This window comes from Pungitius pungitius, chromosome 21 (genome assembly GCF_949316345.1).
Source record: "Pungitius pungitius chromosome 21, fPunPun2.1, whole genome shotgun sequence".
Classification (NCBI taxonomy): Eukaryota; Metazoa; Chordata; class Actinopteri; order Perciformes; family Gasterosteidae; genus Pungitius; species Pungitius pungitius.
The window spans coordinates 4478275-4490424 of record NC_084920.1 but is presented as its reverse complement, the minus strand read 5'-3'; the positions used below and the strand labels follow the sequence as shown (position 1 = coordinate 4490424).

Below are 12150 nucleotides of genomic sequence, written 5' to 3'. Positions count from 1 at the left end.
TGCACAACACGCTGTGAGGAAAAAGCTTCCCCAGCAGGTTTGATTGACAGCACCCATTGCATTCTCTGCGCTGCGGTAAATGTGTGTGTGTGTGTTTGGGGGGGGGGGGTTGCATGCATCTTGGCATCAACCTGTCTATTTTAAAAGTTTAATTGCAGCATTTAGTCCTTTTGACCATGTATATGTGTGTGTGTGTGTGTGTGTGTGTGTGTGTGTGTGTGTGTGTGTGTGTGTGTGTGTGTGTGTGTGTGTGTGTGTGTGTGTGTGTGTGTGTGTGTGTGTGTGCGAGTGTGTGAGAGAGAGAAAAGTGATTCGAGGAAACTAAATAAGGAGTCGAAAAGGTTGCGAAAGAGCTCTCACACCGATTCATCTGAGGAGTACGGGCCCACGTGCGCGCGCACACACACACAGACACACTCACTCACACACAGACACACAGGGGTTGCGTGTTGACTTAAGAGTTAATGAATGGATGATTGAGGGCTGCAGGGGTTGGGGAGAGCAGCGCCGTGGAAACAACCCCTCTTTCCCAGGAAGGGAGCATAGAACAAGAGTTAGAGACAAAGAAGGGGAAAGAAAATGGGTGTCTCAGAGACAGAATGAAATTCAGATTGTGTGTGCACAGAGCCGAGGGGGCTGCGGCGCAAACTACTTCAAGCAGAAGTACTCTAAGCGCCAATAAAGCAAGTAGCATGTACTTGACAAGCACCCAAAGGGAAAAGGAGAGGGAGAGAAGCAGCTGTTGGAGGAGGAGAATGAGACAAAGAAGGAGCAGGGGGCCGTCCTTCCTTTGCTCTTCAGTGTGAGAAGTGTACGAGGGAGGAGGAACAAGGAGAGGGACAGCGAGGGAGAGAAGAGGACCGGAAAGCAACGAGGAGCATGTTCGCTGTGTAAGGAGATAAATATCATTCTGCTTTGCGCACACGCACTGGTCGCGGGAAGTCTCTCCTCTCTCCGGACACCTCTCCTCCTGCTCCTGTGCTCGACCACTTGGGTTCGAGGGGCCATGCAGCGGGGTCGGATTCCTCCCTGGGTCGCCGCTCTCCTGCCGGGGCTGATGGGGCTCCTGGTGTGCGGATCGGACTTCCAGCATCACCGCTACGAGGACATGGTGCGAGCGCTGTTTGCGGTGCAGAGCGAGTGCCCCTACGTCACGCGCATTTACAGCATCGGGCGCAGCGTGGAAGGTCGCCACCTCTACGTGCTGGAGTTCAGTGATAACCCGGGCATCCACGAAGCACGTGAGTAGTTCCTGCCCGAAAGCCCGGAGGAGGATGAGCGTGAGATGAGATCAAAATATCTCATTCTGCATGTTCACTCTCAAAACAACTGCCCAGTATAGGGAATCACTCCTGATAGGAGGTATCCCACAAATTCCAAGTCAGAATATGATGTGAATTTCATGAAAATGTGAAAATCAGTGTTACAATTTCTATATGACAGCAAGCTCAAACATGTGTCAAAACATGAAGCAACAGGCCTGACACAATGTTCTGTGGGGAAAAGGTCGTGGATTTCTATTGATTATGGATTTGATACATGGAAGTGGCTTTGTTTTGCACTTCTTGCTGTGGAGAGGGAGAACGTAGCTGGGAGAAGAAAGACCAGTCCGGAGGGGGCTCTTGCTTCTTCTTTTTTTCGCCATGAGATTGAATGCAAGCGTTTGACTTAGTTTGTGAGTCTGTATCCATGTGAAGAAGACGAGGAGTTATCTCCAGCGGCCTTCTCCGATAAACATTTGTGGCGTGGATGCTTGGAAAACTCATAGTGAAAATAAAACGGCAAAAGTAAAAATGTAAAAAAGCAAGTGAACATCTGTGATTCATTTCAATTTTTGCCGTCCGATTCAAAGCTTTTAACTCAATACCAGCTCTTGCAAAAGCTTTACCCCCCCCTCCCACCCTAACCACTGAATCAGCCCCACCAGGTGTGTATTTTGCATATCGGTTGCAAATTGAAAACACAAATCTTTTCCATGTGAATGTTTGTACTGAAAACGGGTTGAAGGAGCACACCGATTTTGGCCATTTTTTCCATTGTAAATGGCAGATCTTGGGAGAAATAAAACCCACTTAACTACAACAGGGAATGCTCTTTTGGCTGCAACTTAGCTTGCATTTTTTCTGCATTTGCACACGTAGGGGCTTCCTTCAGTTAGAATGGAAGGATGTACGCCTGTTCTTTTGCGAGATGGCCAAGGCTGAAAAACAGGAACTGTGCACTTCATGGAGGGGGAGTGACCCGAGGTCTCGTCTGGGTCAAACCCCTTGCACCCTTTAGGAAGTTCTCGTCTTTCGCATGCTGCTGAGTGTGTGTGTTTTTTTAGGAGCCGCATGCTCGAGCCAACACTGTTTTCTGAACCCGAGGCCAGTTGGCCCTGAGTTAAAGGAAAGGAGGTGAATTGCAGCCCCCAAGCTGCCATTTGGGGGCCTGAAGCAATTAGTGAAGGGTGTGCATACATTTGGAAGTATCTGCTCTTCCACACAATGCCTCACCGCCCAAATACCTACACCTACTTTTTTCTCAAGGGGAACTGAAGTGCAAAAAAATAACAATCACAGGGTGGGACATTTGGGAAAAGATTTTTCTTTATCAAAAAGCTAAAGTGTTCAGCGGTGGTTCCGTGTAGATGCAGAGTTTAGGGGTCCTTCGGTCCATCAATGCTGCAGCAGTGATTAATGGACCCGTGGGAGGAGGGAACCCTTTACAGAGAAGGACACTGTTTGGATAGGCGGCTCACCCCAATCAGTGGCAGATACCCACAGGAATGCCAGAGGATCTTATCCAAATAATTCAATCAGATGTAATCAGACTGCGTTCCCAGAGCTCATCTTTGTCAGAATAGTAGCTTACCTCAATACAATGCTTGTCTCTACTTGGTCGGGTCTGACTATTGTCTGGATTTCCGATCCCTCCCAAATGGTTGATGAGAAGTATCCGACACGTCAATCGATTAAAGTCAACAAAGGTTAACACTTGTTTAGAAGAGAAAAACGTGAAATACATGAGCAATTTTCCACAGATATATCTGGAGATAAGCACGCATCAAAAAGCAATCCCTCAAAGAGTTGTCAGACTGTGAACTGGTCAAAACTGGCTCGTTAAAGGCGGTTATCACACGCTGTAGCTGTTCCTGTTTGTTGTTTGTTCCGCTGCCCCCCCTGTCCTGCCAGCGTCATGCGTATCATACTTCTTCATTTCCCAGTTTGCATGTTTGATCATTTGAAGCACTGCAACAAGTGTTTACTTATATGGTCGTACGACGCACAGCATTATTTCCTACGTTGTCACAATTTGGATTTGGCTAGAAAAGAATATAAAAGACTCATACCGAGAACCTCACACTATTCATGGGGCAAGTCTGTTCACAGGTTTCGAAGAGTAATTATTCATATGTAAAACGTTGCATGAAGCCTTTTGTGGCTCCACAGGAGTCTGATTAACGCTGTCAAGTGGTAATCATTGAGTCAGCTGTTTGGGCTGAAGACCAGAAGTATAAAAATGGAATAATAATCTGGAGAATTAAAAGGAAACCAGATCTCAGTAGCTTCTCACGTTGGCTTGAGGCTAGCAGCTCAAGGCTACATTAGCTGATTAGCATCAGGCAGTCATTTAAAATGTAACGCTCTGCAGCTCCACGTGGCTTTTTGACCTTACCCCCCCCTCCGCCTCTTCCACTTCCTCCCCAGTGGAGCCAGAGTTCAAGTACGTGGGCAACATGCACGGCAACGAAGTGCTCGGCCGTGAACTGCTCATCAAGTTGTGCCAGTTCATGTGCGAGGAGTACCGGGCCGGAAACCAGCGGATCACGAGGCTGATCCACGACACGCGCATCCACATCCTGCCCTCCATGAACCCAGACGGCTACGAGGTGGCCGCCAAACAGGTAACGTGTACGTCACCGACGTGAGTCCCGCGCCGCCGCTCCGGACAACCTTCGTTCAGCAACCATTTGCACAAGTTCCGCACATTTTGGCTTTGCTGTGTTCTTCTTATCTTAAAAACCACGGCGAGTCATCCATCAGATGCCATCTAAAAATGAGTGTCTGTTTATATCCACTGAACCGATGCCACAAAGAGCCAAACGCGTGTATTTAATGAAATCTTCCACTGTTTGCTAATGCCTGTAATAATCCCATCTATCAGCTCCATGAGAAAGCCCCTACAGCTTTATCCCTGAAGGTAATTACATGGACCCCTGAAACAACAGACACACATGCCCCCCCCCCCCCCCCCTCCCCTCAGCACACAAAGACACACACACATGTGCCCAATTTCTTTCAGAGTAATTACATGTCCTGAGGGGGCAAGTTGCACATGACTGTCCTTCTCTTTGTCATTCAGACGACACACAAACAAAGCCGTGTAATTTGTTGCATCAACACATGTTTATATTGAGCAGCAGCATCTGCACGATAATGGAGGGCTGCTTCTCTTGAGCTGCAGCTGTTGATTTTAGGTACAGAGTGTGCAACAGCATTTATTATTTTGCGGCCATGGAATCAACACTTACAGCAAGTCAAAGAGTCTGCATGGAAATACTGTGCAAACCCAACAATATACTCCCTATTTAGGAACAAATTGTTCTTTGGAGGTGCTTCACAAAAGCCCACGGGATCCTTGCTTCATAGTCAGTGAAGAAGCTCCATCGGTCCGTCCACTCTTTGCTACCAGGGGAGACCAAAGTCCTGACAGATTCATCCCACGAGGAACACAGCGATCGATTCAACAGTTACTGAAGACATTTCCATCGCCCAGTTTTCCTTTGCTGCTTCCAAGCCTTACGAATTCATAGCTGGAAAAACCCATGAAGCTAAAAACATAATGATCGCCCCCCCAAGTGCTGACAACATATAAATAAGGTGATCCAACAGTAGTTGCTGTTTGAGGAACTTGATATTTTGTCCTTCGGGCCGACAGGGTCCAGAATTCAACGGCTATCTGGTGGGTCGAGGCAACGCCAAAGAAATTGATCTGAACCGGAACTTTCCGGACCTGAACGCACTCATGTACTACTACGAGAAGACAAACGGGCGAAACCATCACCTGCCCCTGCCGGACAACTGGGAGCAACAGGTCAGTGGCCCAAATACCACGGCAGTATTCATCCAGCGGTGTCCGTCCTCGCGCGTGCAAAGACGCGCCTGCGCTTGTGTGCGAGGGAGAGAAAGAGCGGAATGGATGCTTACGTCATTGTTTGAATATTGAGCAATGAGCAACATGGCTGAGTTATCTTGGAGATTTGCACTGGATCAGACTTCAGGGCCGGCTGAGCTCTCACTGAACACAACGAGTGGCCCCGGTGAATTGCTCTGTAGGCTGTCCGTTTGTGTGCGTCTGTATATATATATATATATATATATATATGGTTGTGTTTGCTTATTTTACTGTAAAACCGGTATGTATTGCTCCATAAACAGGAAGAGGCCGCTGTCCGTTGTCTAAGAACAAAAAAAGGGGGTTACTTCTGATCTGTTTGATTTAAATGTGGATTTTTGGGGGATGGCTTCAAAGCACAGAAAGACCTTCAGCTAAACATTTTTGTCATTTCGTCACCGCCACGAGAATTTGAACTGACCCACGTTGTGGTCTCGTAGTGCAACTGTTACCTTCTACCTTGAGATGTGACTCACCACATAACTCGGAGACCTGTGATTCCACTCAGAAGCGTCGGTTCTTTGCCAAGTCTGCGTTTTCCCTGCAATGGAACTTTGAAACCCACGAATCAATCTTCTTGAAATCTTTCAAACCTTCGAACGAAACGGTCAGATTCTTTGCAACTACGCGTCTTGTCTGTTATTCACAAGAAAATATAAGAAGAAAACACCTTCTCTACAATGATAATACATATTATTCATTCAGAAATGTGCAGATGTATTGCATTACTACTTAGCTGCAGAACAATGTTCTCTTCAGGGTGACTCTTTTGTATTTCAGTATGTGCCTATTATTTCAGATCACTGCAGTGTGAAATGAAGACAGAAGTGCGTGCGCTGTTAGACTAAAGCCATTATTCGGCTGAAAAGTATGTTTTAAGGATTAAGGTCAAATCTTTGGGGCTCTTCTTATCTTCAACAGACGCGACACGGTTTACTGGGCTCAAGGTTAACTTCCCTGATGTTTTTCCTCTTGTTTCAACCACTCTTTTGTTTCTCTTGCACAAAACCACCAGGTTGGATTATATCATGTTAATGTGAACATATGATAAAACATTCCCCCAGGGTATTAAAAGTCAAATATATGTAAAAGTATTTGTTCCCATTAGATTATATGTTATGGATTATGCTTGGATGAGGAAGGCCGTATTATTTTGGTGATGCTAATAATTAAATTGAACTGAAATTATGATGTAACATCATTAATCAAAATGAATGCTTTAACACACTTTATAAAGTAGGTAAAATGACAAAAAAATAGGGATTAAATAGATAATGTGATCTTTTAATTTACACATTTATGTGATTATTATTATTATTATTATTAATATGGTTTGAATAAAAAACAGGACAGTTAGTTCCACGAGCTCCAAATGTGTTGAGAAAACTAAAACGCGGGTCCTCGCAGTGGCGAGCTGGCTGTCGACCCACATGACTGCCTGCAGAAAGGCAAACACAAAAGAGCAACTGTGCCACTTTTACAGATACCTCATTCATGGCTGTCGGGATTACATCCTCAAGGGCCGCATGAAGCAGCAAGCCCCCCCGCGGTCGCTTGGAGGCTCGTGCTACATTTTAATTAGGCAATTTGTGAACTTTCATCCCAAGGAATGAGTTCAATAAAACGAGAAATATTTTGTTCTAAATCACGAAATAATGCTAACTTTGACATTTTTGCTCAAAAGGCAAACGCACTGATCTTAAATCAGCTGTGATAACTCACAAACTCCCATTTCACCGCCACACGGAGTCATTTTAAATCCTGTGATTGAAAAAAAAAAAGAACTGCAGACAATTGATGTGCGTGCGGAGAACATCGCTCGCAGAGTGTGAAATCTGACCTCGTCTGAGTGATCCAGCAGATGTGGATTTAAGTGTATTTGTTTAAAAATGGCATGGTAATCCCTCTATTTTTTATTTCTTTTTTTCTACTTTATCCCCAGTGTGCGTGCGTGCGTGCGTGCGTGTGTGTGTGTGTGTGTGTGTGTATTTGTCCTTCACATGTAACCCAACACCATGGTGACAGCTCAGACTTCAAGCATGCGGGCGTGTATATAAAGATCCACATACAATAAACACCTGCCAGTCTCCAAAACAGGAGTCTGCACTTCAAGGCCAGTAGCCTCCGAATGTTCCTCGGCTGGAGCTCACTGTGTACCTTATTCAAGGAGAGGCATTGGCTCCGTGTCTCTGTGCGAGATGATGTATGGCCGGGAGCGTGTGAGGATATTTGCCGCTGACGGAGAAAGGTGGAATTTCAATGGGAGAAGCCACTGATTGGTGGTTCGAAAATGTTCGCATAGTGTTAATTCGAGACTTCCTGAATGTGTTTTCCATCCTTGCAGCTCTAACGCTGCATCGCCTTGAAAACCCAGCATTCTCCCTCCTCGAAATCAGGAATCCAATCCCGAATCCTTTTTCGGGTCTGGACCAAACGAGACACACAAACGAGGGAGAAAGCACACTGCAAGCAAAGCCGAAAGAATCAGTTTAAGGGGGGGGCTTGAGAGAAGCAGAGATTAGGCCCCGTGCTTGAAAAGGAAAAGGGAAATGTTTGCACATGGGGAAGCAGAGGACAACTAGGATTTGTCCAGATAACCAGGGGGAAAATAAAACCCAGATGTCTGCAGTCCACTTATGTTGTTTATAAAACGTCTGTGATGAAGATGATAATATACGGCGGGTTTAGCCGGCACTAAGGCGGCCTTGCATTGTTCGCAGTGAGTCATACACTTCACTGAACCTGTGTGTTTATATCCTTGTACAAAAAGAAAAGTGTTATCTCACCACTCCACAGGTTGAACCGGAGACGTTGGCGGTCATAAAATGGATGCAGAACTACAACTTTGTGCTGTCAGCCAACCTCCACGGGGGAGCCGTGGTGGCCAACTACCCGTTCGACAAGTCGAGGGACTCGCGCATCCGAGGGAGGAACACGCACGCGGCCACCCCGGATGACAAGGTCTTCAGAAAGGTGGGCCCGCAGAAAACACTCCAAACCCTCTGACCGGACGCCGCGTGCATGCGTCAGCGCTCCGTCACTGTCAAAGCGCGCGGTAACATGGGAACCGTTCCTGTTGTGATGACAGTTGGCGAGGACCTACTCGTACGCGCACAGCTGGATGCACAAGGGCTGGAACTGCGGGGATTTCTTCGACGAGGGTATCACCAACGGGGCCAGCTGGTACTCTCTGTCCAAAGGTGAGCAACAAACGACGAGGCCACCCGCGCGGCGCCTTTTGACCTCTTTACCTTCGACCTCAGCGACAGCCGCACTCCCCCTGACCCCTCGGTTTAGAATGTAACTGACGCTGATGGCAGGGAGAACCTTGGGGTCTGCAGGAAGAATTATGGGTTACTCTTGAAGAAACATTTAAATAATACACCTCTTGCACTATTTATGCAGCTATTTAGCACTGACAGAGGAGCTTTTTTCATGTAGATTAAACAAGCTGTAGAAATTCACACTTTTTAGATATAGAGGGTGTTCTTGTTTTTGTTGTGTACGTTTTCTTTACATTTACCATCACCTGTCCTTCACCGTCCTTCTGCCGCCGGTGACAGCCATCGCTGCAGCAGAGTGTGCCCGCCTTTCATCCAAATGTGACCACATAACTCAAAAAATACTTTCACCCGTGCACGTCTTTTACACCTATTTGCAACCCAATTTTTCCCAAGGCACTAAGCCAATAGTACTAGCTCGGAGCATATTTAAATATACACTTTTAGTGTATTGAGTGTTTTTGTACTGTCAGCAGTTATCAATCTCAGATGTACGGTCTACCAATTGCTGAAGGTTTATTCTGATATTGTAGCTGCCAATGAAAGCAGCCAGAATTCCCATTTAGTCTGTCATGAGGATTTGTTTTCTTTATAATACCATTGCCGGCATGAGCCGCCTGCAGGCCGTTACACAGAAGAGTTATATGAGCCAAGGCACTGGTACTCCTCATCCTTCACTGTTTGATTTATGAGAAATACTTTTTCCATAGAATGCTTGGAAGCTACAGCACACCAACTTCATCAAACTGACAGGGCATATATTCAACTTCAGTTCAGTTAAGGCTGAAAAACAATATCCCTGTCTTTAATGTGTAAACCCTGGCCTGGACTCGTCTGGATCGTTTCCTTGGAATGTGAATCTGTGGAGCTTGAGTCATGCAAGCTTTTAAATTTTTGACGAAAACACCAATGGTTGTATTAAGCAGGAGCATGTCTTGTTTATTTAACCAGCTCCTTCTCTGCCAAGGTTGATGTCATAGTCTATGAAGCAAGATTTGGATGCTCCCTCCCAACCATGGCCTCATATGCAGATTGGTCCTTCTAAAACATATCCACCAAAATAGCAAAAAGCAGTTGTTTGGAAATATTCTTTTGACGAATATGACATTTCTTTAGTAAAATATGTTGATTGAAGTCTCATTGATGAAATATGTGCTTTGTTAATGGATTGAAATAATATTTCACAAATAAGAATGACTCTTTGGAATGAAGAAAGATTCCTCCCTTGAAATCTAAAGTAGTGTCTTCTCCTTACGGCTTCAGGCATGCAGGACTTCAACTACCTGTACACCAACTGCTTCGAGATCACCCTGGAGCTGAGCTGCGATAAGTTTCCTTCAGCGTCGGCGCTGCCCAGGGAATGGCTGGGCAACCGAGAAGCACTGGTTTCGTACCTCGAACAGGTCAGCGTTTGCCCTCTGTGGTATGAAAAAAAAAAGACCTCAGTTCGAAGATAAATATCCTTCATCCAAAACTGTCATGGAGTGCTGATATATAATACATCAACGCAAGGCCGCTAGTAATGTTTATTGAGCCTCAAGGGGCGGCTCAGACTTCCATGCCCTTTTTTTTCTGATTAAACAGACCAAACTAAAAAGGGCTGTCTGGTCTTGTTTGACTACACAGCTCTTGCATACCAAAGGCTTATTAGTGCTACATTTGTCTTAAAGGTGCATTGGAAATTATGACCTGGCATAACTAATTCTTGATTCTGTAAGTCATTGCAGCATTCAAGTACCTGACCTAGCACATTTGACCAAATGAGATGTAGAAATAATAACTTGTGTTTTCCAGGTGCATCATGGGATAAAAGGCATGGTGTATGATGAAAACAACAACCCAATAGGCAAGGCTGAAGTCTCGGTGGCCGGCGTGAACCACGATGTGACCACCGGTGAGAAGGAGCTGGGGGGGTTTTAGTGAAACAGCGGAGTGTTTTACTCCTTGATAGCAGGATTGAAGAAGTGTGTGTGTGTGTATGTGTGTGTGTGTGTGTGTGTGTGTGTGTTGTAGCTGATCTATGAATTATTGCATTTTTATTTAACAGGTATAGCGACCAAAAGCTACACAATTCTCAGCACATTCAGATGCATTTTTTTGACAGTGAATTAAACCGCCTGGTGGTATCTGAAAAAACAAAAATCAGGCACACCTTATTTGACTGCAACTTTAACATGATGTCAAAGCATCTGTAATAATTATCCTGTACTCCCTGAACAGTGCAGAGGAATGAAAAAAAACATCATCACTGAGCAAAATCGATTAAAACTCATTGAGGCCACAACAAAAATTAGCTAACGGTGTGTGAAAACACGGTTTGTGTTTCCACCCAGTGGAGGAAAGCTGGTACTGCAGAGAACAAGAACAAGTTAGGAGGTGTGATTGAATTTTTAAAAAATGAAGAAAAAATGTAATAAATACGTGATTCAAGACACGTAAATGGCATTAAATGCGTTTTGAAATCATTTTGAATAGCACAACTGGTATCCAAATGGCAAATTAGATTGGGATATTGGATTTCGGGTGGGCCTTCAACAGCAAAATGTCAGTGGAAAGACTCAAATCGACCGGAAAAGACACAAGGAGAATTCAAAGATACGAAAAAGATTACAACGAGCTGCACGGAAATTTAAAAAATGATATGCAACAAAGAAGACCATAGTGAGAATTTAAAAGGTCTTCAATTATTTGGTAAGACAAGGATCTGAATACTTCTTCTAACGCGTGTGTAGTTTAACGTTTGAAATTGACTAGTTGCATTTCTTCCCATCTCGTGCGCTCCTGCAGGAGTCGACGGCGACTATTTCAGACTTCTGTTACCTGGCACCTACGCTGTGACAGCATCAGCACCCGGTTACGTCGCCTCCACCAGCACCGTCACTGTGGGACCAGCGGAGGCCATACAGGTGTGTATAGACAAGACGTGTGTGTGTGTGTGTGTGTGGGCATAACACCTTAGCAGGTAGTAAGGAGTCTAAAGCGTGTTATGTATAATTGTGTGTACTTTCTAGTATTCCAGAAAGGTCCTGCCTCTTGATCCCTCTCACGTTTATCTCAATCTGTTCCTTCACAGCTTCATTTTTACTTGAAAAGGGCACCAAAACAAAACCTGAAAGTGAAGCCGCACAACAGCAAGAAGAACCTCTCGTCTCCCAAGTCCCCTTTTAAACTCGGCCCCAGATGAGGCATGGACAATACGGGTGTATATATATATATCTATACATACACTGAAAAACCAACATAAAACATACACACTCAACACATTATGAAAAGGAAAATTGACCATTATATGTGTATGTAATTTTACCTTTTTAGTCCTTGTATTTCAAATCTTTTGTGTTTTTGTTTGTTTTTGTGTCTGTGTTAAGGACACGTTGGTGTATTTATGTAACAGTGTTGATTTTTATGAACACAGCTATACTGTAATTGTAAAGGGCTTTTGAATTTTGATTCCTATAATTTGATGTAAATTGAAAGTGAAAATAAAATGTTTTTGGTGTAATTAAATGACCATTTTGTATATTCCATTTCTGCTTAATTAGTTTTGTATAAATTGTCTTCAACATGCTGGAACGTGCTTGAATAAAGTACAGAATGGTTTCCTACCTCACTATAGTTACAACGATGCAGATAATAATATTCAATCAATATTCAAACAGACGTGAAGACTAAAGGAAGTTGGATGAATGAACTAGCGGGAGAAAAATTAACA

The 12150-nt window shown here is 44.6% G+C and overlaps 1 protein-coding gene across 2 annotated transcripts; it reads left to right on the top strand.

Moving 5' to 3' along the window:
• Positions 1-542: 542 nt before the first annotated feature.
• Positions 543-11972, top strand: cpn1 (carboxypeptidase N, polypeptide 1). 2 transcript variants are annotated; one of them, XM_037464140.2, is made up of 10 exons: positions 543-1241; positions 3690-3886; positions 4147-4182; positions 4921-5076; positions 7954-8130; positions 8246-8357; positions 9702-9841; positions 10233-10332; positions 11226-11344; positions 11512-11972. In XM_037464140.2, exons 1-10 carry the CDS (start codon positions 1007-1009, stop codon positions 11620-11622), a joined length of 1383 nt encoding a protein of 460 aa, XP_037320037.2. In that variant the 5' UTR covers positions 543-1006; the 3' UTR covers positions 11623-11972. The 2 variants fall into 2 exon arrangements, with proteins under 2 accessions (XP_037320037.2, XP_037320038.2); XM_037464141.2 differs by lacking the exon at positions 4147-4182 and having other exon boundaries at positions 545-1241; positions 11512-11970.
• The last annotated feature ends 178 nt before the right edge of the window (positions 11973-12150 follow it).